Below are 16,087 nucleotides of genomic sequence, written 5' to 3' on the forward strand. Positions count from 1 at the left end.
AGTTTTCAAACTCCTTACCAAGCCTGTAAGAGTCTCTTGGAATCGTTGCAGTAGGGAAGGCACTGGTGCCTCACGCAGCTCTAAGGACACTTGTGGCAGTGCGTGGATCTTGCCACAAGCCAAAGTAAAAAAATGGGAGGGAAGTATGTGCGGTTGTCCATATCCATGGCAAGCATTAGCCCTGGAAGAGCCTGGGATCTCTCATGCTCTCTCCAAGTACAAGTCCTGTCAGTGGAAACGAGGATTTCTTCCTTATCAGACAGAAAATGCTCCTTTCTCCAAAGTCAGCCAAGTTGTCACCGAGGTTTGCATTCTGGGTGCGTGCTGAGATGCTGCAGGTCACCTACTCCTCAGCCCTAGTCTCTGCCCTCAGTCCTGGTGGTGCATGAGCACACACCAACATAACACCAGAAATTTTCTAGCCAACACTTCTTGCCAGAAGCAAGAGCAATCTAGCTGTTACAGCTCTGCTTTGCCCATGATGGGAACCATTTCTGCTTAGCCCCTTGATGGCCAACCTCCACTGCAGCCCCCCACCCCCACAAGCTGAATGTTTGTTAGGGCAAGTCCCTCTGTGCTCCCCGCAGACAGAGCACTCTGTTGGAGGGTCCTGGTATATGGAGCCAGGGGCTACACCTTGATAACCAGGCAATGAACAGCCAGGCACAACACCTTGATAACTAAACTCTACTCTTCCCAAAGCTCTGAGCCACAGAACCACGACAGAAAAGGAGTGCAACGCTGGAGCATTCATTTACAGGATGTATTTATTACACTGTAAAAAGTCCATTGGATTTGTAGCCATTTACTCTATATGTACACTGGTTGTACTCCCACCCCCAACTGTCGGTTCCTCTCAGTACAGTATACACTGGGTTGGAGTCACGCCCATGCCCCTCCCAGTCACCAGTGGGATTTCTGAGATTGACGTTATTGAGAATTTAGCCAACTAATCGAGAGAGAAGGAAGAACGGAGACACAGCGCTTGCCGGGCAGCCAGCTCTGCTCTGGGCATGAGGGGGTGGAAGAGCGGGACATCTTTGCTGCAAGGCAGAAGCACAAGAATGACTACCAGGGCCTCAGCTGCAGGGGCGTTCTAGGTGGAGAAGGAAGTGGGCTCCCAACAACTAGAAGATGCAGAAGGGTGCAATCTCTGCAGAGCTTCCAAGAGAAAGCACAGCAGACTTGCTGGGTGTCTGTCAGCAGGTGCCACAGATCCCCACATCTTCTCTAGCTGAAGAGGATTCTCCTAAGGAATGGGGCTGGACACCAAGAGGCCAATGTAGCAAGTGGTGGACAACACAGCACTGCTGTGCACCCTGCGGGAGTGGCTCCCCAAGCACTGCTTGAGAGATGGCCATGGTGCTCTGCTCTCAGCTCACAGGACTCTGCATTTTCTTCTCATCGGCTCAACTAAGCAGAGCCTTCTGAATTTGCTCTCTCCAACCAGAAAGCCTGATCACCTTTACAGGAGGAGGGAGGAAAGCAGTGCTGCCCCTACCAGTCTCCTGTGCTGCCTACTCCCTGTCTGGCATGGGGATTGCTGTGATCCATGTTGCGGAAGGAAAGCATGTGGCTAGAGCAGACAAGAAGCCCTACGTAGCAAGCTGGGAGCTGCACTGTAAGCAATCCATATTTCTACACAAAATTCTCAACCTGCTGAACCCAGGCATGCCCGGATTGCAAACAAAGCAGCGTGACCAGAAGCATGGGGAGGAAAGCTAGGGAATGGCTGGGGAATTGTCCAGGGACTGGACTGAATAATCTGAGAGGCAGTCCTGTACTGCAGCCCCTCTCTGGTGTGACATCAAAGAGTTCTCCCTCTTCACCAGATGAACTGGTGGCAGCTTGGTCCCAGGCTGCTGGGTGCGGGCATTGCCTAGCCCCTGAGATTGTGAAGGCAGGAAGGAGACTGGTCAGTGGAACTGGGCACCCTTCCAAGAAGACAGGGATTTCTACGTGGATTTCTAGGTGGTTGCCACAAGAAGGGAGCAGAATGTGATGTGCTCCAGGGGGACTGTGGCAGCAGCCCTTCTGCTCAGGTTAGCATCATCTTCCAAAACAAACATGCCCACTACCAGAGAACATTTGGCCAGCATCCTCCACCCACAGAGCTTCCTCAGCAGACAGTTCTCAGACACACTCGAACTAATTGACTTCAGAGGTTGTCATGGGGTCAGTGGGCCGTGGAGTAGCTAAAAGGGGAACAGGAGAGGTGGCTTCAATTAGGGCTGGGTTGAGAATGATTGGAAGAGTCATAGGTGGCACCCCAACCTGCAGGGGAGAGGCAAGAGGCTGCAGGATGAGTGGCGGCTGTGCTGTCGTAGGAGGTATGTCTGTAACAGGGCTTGTCTTTGTTGGAGCTGATGCTGGGAAAGAAGGAGAGGCAGAGGTGCTGATGGAGGATGAGGCAGGTGCAGTGGCTCTCTCAGATTCTGGAAGAAGGAAGAGACAAAATATATCCTTACACAGGCCCTGAAAAAGTCACCTTTCAGCTCAAAGCTAAGCAGGGCTGAAGATCAGCTCAGGGGCCTTTTCAGACTTGCCCCTTCCACATACCTTCATACGAGGCCCTGAGGAGCAGATGCCAATCACAGGCATTCTGCCCCCACCTCTGCCCACCCCAATAACCTCAGCACAACCTATCCATTTGGAAGCACAACAGTTCCACAACACCAGAGGCCTGGTCACTGTAGATCATGCTAAACCAAGGAAAAGCAGATCCATGCCACTGTGCTGGGAAGATGACTCCAGAAAGAAGAAAACAGGACTCACCACTGGCACCCAGTTCACAGGGCTTCTCCAAAGGAGCCAGGTGGGTGGCCGGTCTCACATCCCCCACAGAAGGGGGCAGGGCAGACACTATTGATTTCTGATGCTGCTGCTCCATTGGTATGCTGGGGACAGGATCTAGGAAAACAAAACAAGCAGTGAGCCCACACACCAGTTTGCTCACTCCTTTTGCCCATCCTCAGTTTGTCCTCCTTGTGCCAAGCTCCCAAAGCCTCCTGCAACTATCATTTCATCAGCATCCAGGCACTATGGCAGTTGGGTACTGGACAATGTGCAAGCACTGGGTCCAAGACCTGTTTTCTTAAGGTTTCTCAGCCCCTCGTACCTTGGATGACTGTCTGTTTGAAGAGCTCATCCCGCAGCCTAGGTAAGAAACAGTCAATCCGCTCCCAGGTGATCTCCCAGAGATCCGAGTATCCTGTCCGAGAGTCAGCACTGTGGAATATCCCAGCCGTGTCCATTACAAGCAGCATATTCTTCAGAGACTCTGGGATGGCCTCCAGCTGTAATCAGAGACGCTCTTCAGGACACAGAGAATGGACATATAGCAATGAACAAAAGCACAAAACAGCTGATGAGCTGACTTGGAAACAGAGGCCAAGGGGAGAGACCATGGAACAAAATGGTTTTGGAAGGATTAGAAGGTTTAAAAAAAAAAAACAAACAAACCCACACCAAACCACCTTTCAAGTTTAGAAGGTTAAAATCGATAAATGGTTGTTCAAAGCACTGCAGCATCACTTTCAGCACCTTACCAGTAAGTCACTGGAGCCAGCATGCATGTATTTGTCCATAAAGTCCAGGATTGTCAGCCACAGGGCAGCAAAGGTGGTCAATGAGAGCAGCGGGGAGAGATGCTGAAGGAACACCTAGAAAAAAACCCCACAACTACTGTCAACAAGTAGCATCAGGGCTGCTGCTCATAGCTTGACAAGCCAGTCTTGCAAATCTGGAATTCCCCCTCCTTGTGGCAGGCTAGAAGCATGCATAGGCCCAGCCTGAAGAGGCCAGAGGCCTCCACTCTTCTGAGCTGCTTATGTAGAGGAGAGGATCTTGTCTCCTTTGCATGAGGCCACTGCAGTCTGCATCACCATGCCTTCCAGCCCTTCCAGACTCTCTGCCTTAGGTCAGTACTATTAGCTTGTGACATGCATCATTTCACCACTAGAACAGACTGTCTTCAACTAATGTTGGGTGAAATACTTCTCTCTCCATTCTTCATAAAGTCACAAACTCCTTCCTGACAACTTTTCCGAAGGCCAGGATCATGGAGACAGTTCTGGAAAGAAGGCATGTTCCAACAGCAGAAGGTGGTGGAGAAGCCCAGCAAACTGACACCTATCCAGATCAGAGATGCTGAGAAGCTAATACAGCAAACAGTTTGGGTTTTTTGAGGCACATGGTTTCCCCTGAGCTTTCAGGCAGCAGAAGCATGCTCACCTTGGAGAGTAGTGTTGAGGCTCTCATCCTAGTTTCTTCCATCCCACCAACGTCAGCTGGGCTGATGTTCTCGAGTAGCTTGGTTAGCAGAGGGAACAGCACCTGTTGGATCAGACACATCGATATTTCAGAGCTGAAAAGTGACTGATTAGATTTGCACAGACAGCCTTACAGGAAGGAGCTGGCTTTTGGGACTGGTGGCTTCTAGGCAGAGAGCATGGGAGAAGCAATGGGAAGTGGAAATGAGTGGATCATTCCAATACTCCAAGAGGCTCTGTCAGAAGCCTAGGCAGAGAGGAAGTTTTCACAGGATCAGAGTAGGGAATGCCTTGTCTGTTGTGGTGAACAAGCTGCTCAAGAAGATGGTGCTGAAGTAGGACACCATTCTGCCACTCCCGCACACAGCTTTGCTCTTCATGACAATGCTGTCCTGCCTACATGCCCAGCCCAGCCAGGAGGTTACCTTGTTGAAGCAGGACTCCCATTCCAGGGCATCCAGGGCCTGCAGGTCATGTACCAGGAGGGCCCGCTGCAAGTAAGTGAGTGCCTGCATCCGTACCTGGCGTCGGGCATCACAGCACAGCCAGGCAATACCTGCAAGAGAGGGATTCAGGACAAAGCCCACAGGGAAAGTGTCACAACCCTACTTCCCTAGTCTAGGGTGAAAAGTCTAATGAAGATCAAACATTCTTGGGGGGTTGGGGGGGTGGGGGTGGTGGAAAAAAAAGAAAAAGCATTATACTTGTTCCAGGCCACAGACTGGGAATCTACTGTCGGGTCCAGAAGCAAGCTGGCAGCTAACTCATGCTTAAAGACACCTTTCCGGATCTCATCCAAGTTCTTTTTCTATTACAGCAGACCCTAAAAACAATCTCCGCCTGCTTTCTGCAGTTAGTTCTTGGCTCCTCAACTTTCCTGAGTGCTGCCATTATTTTGGAAGTTTCTCTGCTCACTCTCATCACAAGGGGATGGCTTTACCCTGTAGCAAAGGACACCAGCAGTTGGACCACAGTGTTCGGGAATCTGCTTCGATTTTCCTCCCTGCTGTCTCTAGATGGCGTTGCTCCTCTGCCCAGGAGCTATAGATGGTGGCTGCTCGTGTGTGCAAGGTGTGCATGAGGTCCAGGAGCTGCAAGTCAAGCATCACATTAAGCAACACACACATGTAAATTTTTGAAGCAACCCTGGTGTCTGCTCTTCCCCAAACCAATGCTAAAAGGCTCACAGCTACTCAAGCCTTCTTCCTGTGTGTACATAACCATGTATAGCTATGGAGACGGTGTCAGGCCCTGCTGTCTGTGCTCTCCCTAAGTGGTCAAGTGCCAGGCATCTTCAGCAAGATTTGTGTCAGTTCAGTAGCCATGTCAATCCCGTCTTCAAGGAACAGTATCCCAGTCCTGCCAGGAGAAAGAATGGAGCCTTTCCTGGCACAGAGCATTGACTCTCCCAGGCAGAGGGAGAAACCCAGTGATTCAGCTATGCTGTCCAGGGACAACTCTCTGCAACTTTTTTTTTTTTTTTTTTTTTTTAAACAAGAAAAGCATGAAGCACAAGCAAAGCTCCCTCAGAACAACTCCGTATGGGCATTTAGTCACAGCATTCTAGTCACTTTACTACTGAACTGAGGCCCAACAGCCTGGCAGTCAGCAGGCCTGTGCCTTCACACCTTTGAAGTACCAGCTGGAGAGAGAAATGGACTCCCTTATCCCAGTCCTCTGTACTTGAAATCCCAGTGTCTCAGCCCACAGGGCTTTCCCCTCTCCATAAGCTCAGATGCCCTGTCAGACTCCCCACTAATCCTACATGAACCTCATGCCTCCAAATGCCCTTGATCCACATCCATCTTACCTACTATAGCAACTCACAGCTCCAGACCCCACCCTTCTTGCTTTTCAGTACACTGCTACTCTGCTTTTGCCTGTCCAGTCTTCCTCTTTCGCTGCAGAACCACACACTGCCACCAGAGCCACCCTCTGCCATCCAGTACACACTAACCCAGGATGCAGCCCCCCCTCACCCCATGAAGAATCCCAGTGACTCCCTAGCAAGGCCCTGAGTATGGGAAAGGAGAGGAGGAAATCCTTGCTATACTTACGTCCTGACTAACCTGTAAAGACACAGTGTGGTAGCTGGCAGGGATGCTCTCATCCTCGTCCTCATCACTATGTGTGTGCGCCTGGTGCTGGCTCAAGACCCGTGATCGCCGTGTGGAGCTCTCCTTTGGCTTTTTTTTTAACCGACTGGATTTACCATCATACCTGTGGCTCTTCCCCCTTTTCTCCTGGGACTTGTAGCCTAGAAAGTGAAAGGCAGCAACATACCATATACACACTCCACTAGAAAATTTTCTACCTTTCAACACACACAGCAGCCACCTTTTGGTATCCCCAGTGGAGGGCCCTGTCCTGTGAAATGACAAGTACCTGCTTGAAGAGGTAGCCAGCAGCCCTCAGGAACAGCCTTCAGCAACAGCTGATACCGCTACCTCCACATCAGCTCCAGACCTCCCCTCCATCCCAGAGAGGGATAAGAATAAGGTCCCTGCTGCCAGCAGGAGCCAGGACACTTTTTTCACAGCAGACCATTTTCTGGGGTTTCGGGACTCGTTCCCAGACAGTATACTTCACACTTCTTCCCAACTGGCCACCCCAAGCCCAATCTTGATTGTCAAACCAAGGGCCATCTTACCCCCATTCAAGCTCGCCTCCACAAAGATGCGGATGGTTTTGACACAGAGTTCGAAGTTCTCAGGTGTAACGTGGGCAGCATCTCGCACGATGAAGGACAGGGACTCTACACACTTCATGAGAGACTTTGTGTCATGTGGGCCCAAATCCAGCCCCACAGTCAGGCTGTACTGGTTGACAAGAGGAGATGGCCCCAACCTGCTGAGCCCAGCAGTGGATCTGGAGGTGTCGATGTCATCTTTCCCCACCTGCAGGGCACAGCAAGAGGGCAGCAGGAGAGGGCAGCATAACAAGCAGCACCTCATGCACACGCTGAAAAGGCCTTTCTTCTGAAGCCAACAGGTAACGTTTCTGTAGGATCCATTTCCCTTTCTTCCTCATTTGCCTCCAAGCTTTCTCCTCTCCATCTGCATCTCCTCCCCATCCTCCATTTACATTGTCAGCTCATCTTAGCTCTCTTTTCTACTGTCTTGTTCCTTCTCTCCCTACCACACCCTCTGCCCACAACCATGCTAGGAGTAGTCTTCTTCAGGCACCAGAAGCCCATTGGCTACTTACCACTAGCCAGCCACTGTTCATGACATCCACATCTGTCACCGAGCGATGCATCTTGCCTGGCTTCCCGTGGTCTGTGTACACCTCCGAATCAGAGGTGTAGCCACGGTCCAGGCTCATGTCACTTGGATGATAGGAGGAGGAGACCTCACTGTCTGACTGAGCACCTTCAAGACAAAAGGCATGGGTTTTCGATCAAAGCCAAATCAAGCACTTGGAAGAGTAGCTGTGGATTAGGGAGAAGCAATCCAGATTAGTCAGATCAGCATCAGCTAGGAACACCAGTGGGCCCTGGAAGAAACTGGGCCAGGCTTCTCCTCCTGTGAGAGGAAGAACAACTATGACAGGAGCATGCACAGGAGACAGCAGGAAACACAGATTTTTGATACTGTTTCTCCCCTGTAGGTATGTCTGGCTTTCCCCTTCAGAGAGAAGGGGCTCTCCATCCTCTGCTATGTCACTTGTCAGCCTGACTGTGGATTTAAAAAGGGCAGGAAGTCTAGTGCTTTGATCCTGGGGGAAGAATCAGATGTACCACACGCTTTAAGAACTACTTAAAGTAGTTCTGTAGTAGCAGAAGTAGCACCTGGAGGTGCTAGGTTCAGCCAAGACAACTCCAAAAGCACAACATGGAATGACATGACTCACGCAGGGCCTCTGGGGTCACTCAGCTCCACACTAATACTGGTAAAGTCTCTCTCATGAACAGCAATCTACATTACCATGTTCCACACCTGTCAGATCTACCTTCTCTGACTTTTTTTAGGACTTAAGGATAACCTTAAATTTCATGTCCCAAGCACAGAAACCTTTGCAAGTGCCAAATTTAAGCTACTGATATAATGTTATTTAGAAGCAGAAATTCATTCTCTCCATGATTCAACATTATCTAGAAACTCAACAGCAGAGAGACAGACTTGCTGTGAACACAGTGCACCGATCATTTTCAGGAGGTAAAGAGAACTAATGTTCTGATGTGCAAGGTGCCACAGTCAAGTAGTTTGCTCAATCAGCAAAGACAGAAGCAGGGGAAAAAAAAAAAAAAAAAAAAAAGAGGGAGAAGATAGCCCAGCATTAGCCCAGAAGGCAAAGGCCATAGCGATTTTGCAAAATCAGGTTTCTCCCATCTGTCTAGTGCAAAGCATCAGGACCTAGCAAGGAAAAAGGACCTAGAAAAGCAAAGAGGAAAACGAAGGCTTCTGGAAAAGCCTCTTCTTGCTGTTTGCTTTAAAAGTCTGAAGCTGTCAGCCTCAAATACACTGCCAGCTGGCTAAAGCGAAACAGGAACAGTTTGCTGAAAAGACCGTCTTTCTAACACAGTCAAGAGAAGTGGGAAATAGTGGGTTGGTCTTGTGGGAATGGTTCAGGCACTCTGAACACAAACGGATTTGGAAATAGAATTCTAAAGAACAACTCGCTTTACGAGATCTTTAAAATGGGGACAGAAAGGAGTCAGTCCCACAAAAGAAGCAAGTATGACAGGAACAACAGCTGGGTTTACATTACACACCCAGATGAGAGATTAAGGCTATATTACCCAAGGCACCAGAGCACAACCAGCAGAAAATGCTCCTTGGGTAGAGCAAAGACCTTCTACAGCTGCTACAACTGATATCAGTTTTCCTCCCACTGCTCCCCCAGGGACTAGCACCTGGACTGCTGCTCACTGAGTAGGAAGAGATGGCAGAGTAGAGACAGGGACAGACCATGGGATAGGAGTGAACAGCAGGTGCTGGTCTTTAATCTTGCTAATGTAGTTTAATATCAGCTTTGTTTTCTTGCAGTCCCCTTTGCTAATTGAAAAGCTTGAGGAAGCAGCTGCTTATCTGGCAGGCAGGCATCAGATTTCCTAGCAAAAGCCGGCCTGTCTTACCTGTGTCGTTATCTGCCCTTGCTGTAACCTGCAGGGCTGCAGGTGGCTTCACTCCAGACCCAATACACTCCAGGAGGGTGAAGAGCGTGTACCAGTCATCCCCGGAGTGAATGTTTGCAGCATTCGTCTTCAGGAGTTCATGGAGGCCGTAGGCAACCTCATGGCTAACTCTGGACAGCACATTTGGCTTCATCATGAGCAGGATACGTAATGAGAGGAGAACCTGGCCAGAGAAGGAGACAAGAATAACACCCTATTATTTACACTCCATTCTCCAGCAAAGTCCCCCTTCATTTATTTAGAGCTACTTACAACTGCTGTTTGTTGTTACCTACACCACAGACAGGTTAAATGTGGGTCCATCCAACAGCAACTGGTTTCCTGTGTTGCCAGATGTAGCCACAAAACCCCTGTAACTGACTTTCAAAAATCCCTTACCTGCGCGCTGATTTCTTCCCGACGAAGGAGCCGAATTGCCAGTCTCAGCAGCCCCACCACTGCCCTCTCCACCAAGAAGCAGAACTCCATCGCGTGGACACAGAGATGATAGAGGTGGTCTCGGACAGTTTGCCAGACACAGGTCACACGGTCCCTAGCCACAACAAGGAGGAGGGAAAGGGTAGGATGAAAGGAGATGAGACAAGCGGGATCCAGCTACCTCTCCCAGAACTCCAGACAACCCTGTATTTCTTCATTTCAATGAAAAACTCCAGCCAGGAGATATAAGAACAGACACATAGAAACAACAAAGCCGTCAAATTTCTTATTTACTTCATTACTTGCAAAGCAATCAGGTGGGAGAATTCTCCCTCCAGAGTTTAGTTTATGTTCTCCAAATCTCAGGATATCAAGCAATAATTCATGGGCGAATAGCTCCTCTGTTTGCACATGCTAGAGTGGAATTACTAAGCCCTGAAATTACAGCCACATGCTGTTTCAAGCTGGCAAACCGAGCACATAAGGAACTCATTCCCTGGACCCAGGCAGCAGCTGCAGTAAAGCAGGGACATTTACAATGAATCTGCATGTATTTCAAGGTCATACCTATTCTCTAGCACAATCCTCAGAAGCATCTCCAAGCAGAAGGCAGCATCCTCTTCATCATATGTCTCCTCATCAGGAGTCACAGAGATTAGAGCCTAGAAAAGCCAGGAAATATTTGTGAATCACAAACCCTGAAAACTGGGGGACCAACAAGTAAGGACCAACAGAATGCTTTGAGTCTGGGAAAAACTACACTCCACTGTCTGGTGAGGTCATGCATAGTCTATCAAAAATGCATTGGATAGAGGTAAAGCTAAATATATGAAAAATTATATCTTTTTATTATGCAAGATGCAATATGAACTTAAAAGATACTAAAACTCTGACAAAGTCTCTCAGATGGAGAGGAACTCTGAAAGACAGCAGCTTCTTGCTAAGAATATGTGAAGCACAGAAAAGGCAGACATTCCTAGGAATGACTACCAATACTGGAATTATTCCTCTCAAGCCATCGGCTTGCATATGAAGGGAGAATTCCTGACATAATAGGGGTAAGAGTAAAATGTTCCCCCAGAACTGAGATAGTACACAAAAACCAAGTCACCACTTCTCTACGTGGGCCAGCAACATAGTGGTCTTTGTGTGATCCAAACAGCAAGTTCTGCTTTAGCTGTTTTAAGTATTGTTCTTCATCTTTTATTTTGAAACTCAATACCTATTCTTCTGAACCTCTGCAGCAAGCCTTGATAAATAAACCTTTCCTTTGTTTTAGCACAAGTCTCAGTAGTGTCATGTGCCCTACTGATGAAGCCAGTGAATTGCAATTACAGCAGCTTGAAGGGAAAAGCACTTGCACTTTAAGGAGCCCTGGAGTTAGGCAACACACGTTGCCAGCCCACACAGCATCCCCACAAGGGTTGCACTGCACTATTTGCTTTTGGAAATGGTGAGTAGCAGCCAGATTCGTTCTACACCCTGGAGTGGTCTCAAACTCCACACTAGCCTGAGAACCAGGTAAGTAACTACCCTCCCTCAGGGAGATGAGCTTCTCTAGCCCAAAGGCTAGTCAGTCCAGCCTTATTACGTCTCCCACAGCACCCAGGTACCACGCTACCTAGGGGCACACAGTCAAATATTTCTGTACAGCTCTTGCCTCTAAAGTGGCCTTTTAGAATGTTCTCATTAGGCACACAGTACACCAGAAGAGATGAAAGACCATAACCTTAAGCTCCTACACAGTACACAGCATATATCCATAATCATGCATAGTATACTTATTCCATCTCCAGTCCAATTCCTTGCCCAATATCTCTCTCACCTTCATGAGCTCCTGGAGGGATTCAAGTTGGAGGAATTTGCTCTCTGTGATCAACTTCTCAGGATCACATTGCTGCAAAAGACAGAAAAGAGAACTGCGCATCTGGGGGATGGGGAAGGCATACAAACAGATCCTCCAGAAACACAGCTTGTTCCCAGGAAAGATACAAATAGTGGCTTGAACACAACTCCTGCCAGCTAGTTCACTCCTTTAACATCAATTACCTTTAACAGACCTGATCTGTGCTAGACAGATTTTAACAGCTAACTCCTCTGTCCACACACTTCTCAAACCCCAGGTTCAGATTTTGTTGGCACTATACGCCTTAACACTGTCTTGGAAAAGATTAGTCATTTGAGAATTTATTAATTTGTCTTCAATTATAGGACTGTGATGTCAAGGGCAGATCCCAGCCTCTTGTGGGGGATCGTTCCTGTTTTCACGTGCTACTACATTTGTACATAACAGCACTTAAGACCCTTTAGCTGTCAATGCAGATACACTCCTCTGTAGTTTCTTACAATTCCCAAGTCCTCTGGAACCTGCAATACTGCCTAGAAGCATGCATATTTATGCTTCTGTTGCCCATTATTCACATAGTACTGTCACCACAAACAAAAGCAGGTTCTTTTACAGCCTGTATGTTACCTTTATGCATTCCAGAGCTGTTCGCTTTGCCTCCTGTGTCTCTGTAGATGGCCCCCTCATACCAGATTGCTCCGTCCCACTGAGGGTGAGCCAACTAACAAAACTCAGCACTGTAGATTCACCACTGCAATCAGAAGACACCAGCACCAGTGAGAAAACAAGAAATCAATATTATTCTCCAGCTTTGGTACAAAAAGGACTGCCTGGGCTATTGACACTCACCGGTTAGATGGTGTCTCCTCACGTTGCAGATAGATTTTGCCATTAGGATCCACAAAGTCTTCGACCTGGAAGACAGACCAGAACATGTATGTGACAAATTGTCTACTTCTTTGTAGCCTTCCCCCCCAGCCCCATAATGTTTCACTTAGTGATGAAACACTACACCCAACTGCCCATGTGTAGGCAGCCAACCCCAGCTCTTCAGCCCTTCAGTAAAGTGTCACCCCCATCTGGCAATACCAATGTTGTGCTCTAATAGTTCATGCCTATAAGCATGTCCCTCTTCTGCACAATAGTAAAAATCTGTTCAAGTAAAATGAATGCCAGAATTTCTCAAATCCAACAAAAAGTAAAATGAGAAAAAAAATGAAACCCTACAAAAGAAGCTGGACCCTGCACATAACTCGAACACTACACCCTTTGCAGGCTTTCTAGCTCTGTACACACTTTACTAAAGCCAGGCCTTTGCAAGAGAGCTCTCCTCCTCTTTGAGCTGGTTCTATGAAAAGCCAGCTTCCCACTCCCCTACTCTTCAATTACCCATGGGCCAGCTATTATTACCTCCACCATGGCCTTGGGCAGCAGCTCTGCTCGGAAAAGCTGTAGCATGGCCTCCATGATGTTTTTCCAGCCCTCCCGCAGAATGTCACCATGGCGATGGGCCAAGTGAAACACAGTCTTTGCTGCAATATGGGCCTTGGGATTACTTCCAAAAACAGTGGGCAGGTTCTCAATAGACTGCAGGAAAGAAGAGGGGGTGGCAATCAGTCAGCAAGAGATGTTTTCTTTTCAACGCAAATTAGGGCAGACTGTTCAGAACTGGTTACGGGAAAGACAACAATTCTGTATACGATGCTTGGATAACTCCTCAGCTCATTCACTTTGCACAAAGGACAAGACAACTTACCTGATACAAGCTGAATCACTGAACCACCTAGACATAAGCTCTACAAGAATGACAACAATACACCACACTTTGAAAGTGCTTGCTGAAAACTCACTAACACTAATTTATTCTGCTATGGGAACTCATTCCAGGATCAAAGCCTTCTACAAAAAGTACCACATCTCCTCTGGAAGTAGCAATTACTCCGCTTTACTGTTAGAGAAGGAAACTATGGCCAAAAGCATTACTGACTTGCAAAGCTACTCCTACCAGTACGTAACAGCAAGATTCAAAGAGTGATGAACCCTGACATACAGTCTCTGCCAATAAATGCTGGATCACAATTCCTCATAATCTGTTTAACATACTCACAGCTTTTCAAAATACAAGAAGCGTGCTAAGTCATTTAAACCAACCAAAGTATATGCTGCCAAAACAAGAAAAAAACCCCAGCAACCATGTGAGCTAGTATCAGACACTGTAACACGCTCCATGTTTCTGCAGTTACTTAAGCTCATTGCAATGCTCCTTTTGACAAGAGGTGGGCTTTGCCATTCTCTTGCTTATGTGGACAAAACCCATATTTATTCCTTCATCAAGAAAGGAGAGAGAAGACAGGAGATTGGAAGAGCCACATTTTCAATCCATCCTATCTCAGACCTGAAGTTCAGAAAAACTAGCTCTTGCTTCAGCCAGATTGCTGGCAAAAACCATTATCAAAATGGGTCTTTGATCTAGAGGTGAACTCCATTAGAAGTCTGGCAGAAACGTGACAATCAATTAGTTTTTTCCATTGTTCCTATGGGAAACCACATGAATACATCACTGAACTCTCAGAGTGCAAACAGCAATATGCCTGGTTTTGCACTGTGGCAACAAGCCACAACCACTGAATTAAATCACACAGGGGTTTTGCTACTACTTATACACTGAGTCAGTATGAGTCTTAACTGTGGATCAAGAAGTGGGGCATTTGCTCTTCTTAAATCACTTAATGCCCCTCCATGTTTCTTTCCATTCCTCTTCTTTGAACCAAAGTGGCCATGCATAGCAATTGCAGTGCTTGGAGAGGATGCCTGATCACCAGGATGATCTGACCTGGGAAGTGACTAGCAACTAAGTGACACTTCGATATTCTTCCCTTTCTTTCTAACAGTTGCTCTTTGTTTTGTCTCCTCAGCCCCTGAAGACAGCCCCTCCTTCTCCCCTTCCACCAGACTGTCTCTCAAATATTTGTTCAGTTGTCATATTCCACTACTGTCTCCAAGCCTTACAGGAATTTAGGACAGCAGAAAGTAATTGGTGTACTTGGAATCTGGACAAAGATAAGAACTCACAACCTTCTTCAAATCCAGAAGTCCCTGATTCTACATCATCACCAAAAGACATGCTTTCTTAATTTACACAGACCCCAGACTGCTCCAGATTCCAGTCTCACAACTAGATGGGATGCAGCTGGCAATAGCTAGTGCCTCTGAGGGCTTAGTCTAGTTGCTTCTGCTGTGTAAATCTGTGTCAAACAGTTGTTTCATGGCAGACATTCTTCTGCTTGTGTTATGTATTGGTAGTCTCGAGGCCTGGTATGCCTGGAGAGGATCAAGTATTTAATCTTTACTGTTGTGAGATGTGGAGGAAGAGGGTATCTAAAGAAACCCAACCACTTGGGATTTCTTTGTCTTTTAATAGTCAACCTGGTACTTTTTCACTGCTACCAATGCCAGAATGCAAGTGATACAAAACACCCAGTCCAAACAATTCTATTTCCCTGCAGCCTAATTCCATTAACTGGATTAATTTGCAGGACTGTTCCCTTTCCGCTATCCCTTCAAGGGATTAAAAAAAAAAAAAATAATAAAAAAAATCACCTGTCTTGGCCTTTTTACTCCCATGCTTTCAGTCTTGAATGATCTTGTTTCCCCTTTTTGTATGTGTGGCAATTTTATTCTGCTTACTGTGGGTCTTGCACTGGTTCTCAGAGCAATGCTGTGAGATTCTTTGTGAGTTATGACCCTTTAAAGGAGTTGCTGTCATCTTCTCCTTAGCACAATGCATGGTCTGCCACGCACTGTCTATCAAACACCTTGGGGAAAAACAGGCTGATGCTGTAACACACCAACAGATTTGGGCAAAAAAAAGCCTACACCAACCACTGTACCTTGAATTTATTCTCACAGTACAATCCACAGAAATGGCCTTTAGAGCTTGCCAAAAGTGAGGCTAACAGCCAATCTTATTACCAGACTCCACACACCAACTGAGAATTCAAAGCATTTGTTTTTCTAACCCCTTTATGCTGGGTGGATGCACAGCCCCTACGCTTTGGAATGACAGCTCACAAAACAGTCCCTCTTGGCACCACATAAGCCCTATAACTAAATATTCAATAGCTGAAATGCATAAACTTGCTTGGGATCCATGGATGATCACTGCCTTGATCACAGGGAGATCTAAGTCTCCTCAGGTCAAGTAGGTGGAATAAACACTTTACATCATGACATTCTGCTCTGCACAAACTACCACTTGTGAGTGACTAGAAGGAAATTTGCATATTTGAACGTGTCCTATGGAAGTCCTACTTCGCTACGCGCTTTTCATTGCCTCCTCCAGAAAACTCTGGGCAGGAGCTGATGGATACCTACAGATATTGTGATAACTAAAATAAGCAAATATTACTGCTTAAC

At 47.3% G+C, this 16,087-nt stretch overlaps 1 protein-coding gene across 4 annotated transcripts in view; it reads right to left on the reverse strand.

The window, feature by feature from the left end:
- Positions 1-737: 737 nt before the first annotated feature.
- The window catches only part of GBF1 (golgi brefeldin A resistant guanine nucleotide exchange factor 1), a 111,056-nt gene continuing 95,706 nt past the window's right edge, over positions 738-16,087 (reverse strand). For 3 of the 4 annotated variants that reach the window (XM_075505026.1, XM_075505023.1, XM_075505025.1), the window contains 17 exons: positions 13,082-13,258; positions 12,521-12,585; positions 12,299-12,422; positions 11,651-11,722; positions 10,393-10,487; positions 9,787-9,940; positions 9,349-9,571; positions 7,479-7,642; positions 6,922-7,168; positions 6,329-6,528; positions 5,212-5,362; positions 4,697-4,827; positions 4,234-4,335; positions 3,549-3,662; positions 3,119-3,296; positions 2,776-2,910; positions 738-2,435 (listed from right to left, as the gene is read on the reverse strand). In XM_075505026.1, coding sequence (XP_075361141.1) covers positions 2,149-2,435; positions 2,776-2,910; positions 3,119-3,296; positions 3,549-3,662; positions 4,234-4,335; positions 4,697-4,827; positions 5,212-5,362; positions 6,329-6,528; positions 6,922-7,168; positions 7,479-7,642; positions 9,349-9,571; positions 9,787-9,940; positions 10,393-10,487; positions 11,651-11,722; positions 12,299-12,422; positions 12,521-12,585; positions 13,082-13,258 — 2,619 coding nt within the window. In that variant the 3' untranslated portion in view covers positions 738-2,148. The remainder of the gene's footprint in view (positions 2,436-2,775; positions 2,911-3,118; positions 3,297-3,548; positions 3,663-4,233; positions 4,336-4,696; positions 4,828-5,211; positions 5,363-6,328; positions 6,529-6,921; positions 7,169-7,478; positions 7,643-9,348; positions 9,572-9,786; positions 9,941-10,392; positions 10,488-11,650; positions 11,723-12,298; positions 12,423-12,520; positions 12,586-13,081; positions 13,259-16,087) is intronic. The other variant, XM_075505024.1, reaches the window with a different exon arrangement.

This window comes from Mycteria americana, chromosome 6 (genome assembly GCF_035582795.1).
Source record: "Mycteria americana isolate JAX WOST 10 ecotype Jacksonville Zoo and Gardens chromosome 6, USCA_MyAme_1.0, whole genome shotgun sequence".
Lineage (NCBI taxonomy): Eukaryota > Metazoa > Chordata > Aves > Ciconiiformes > Ciconiidae > Mycteria > Mycteria americana.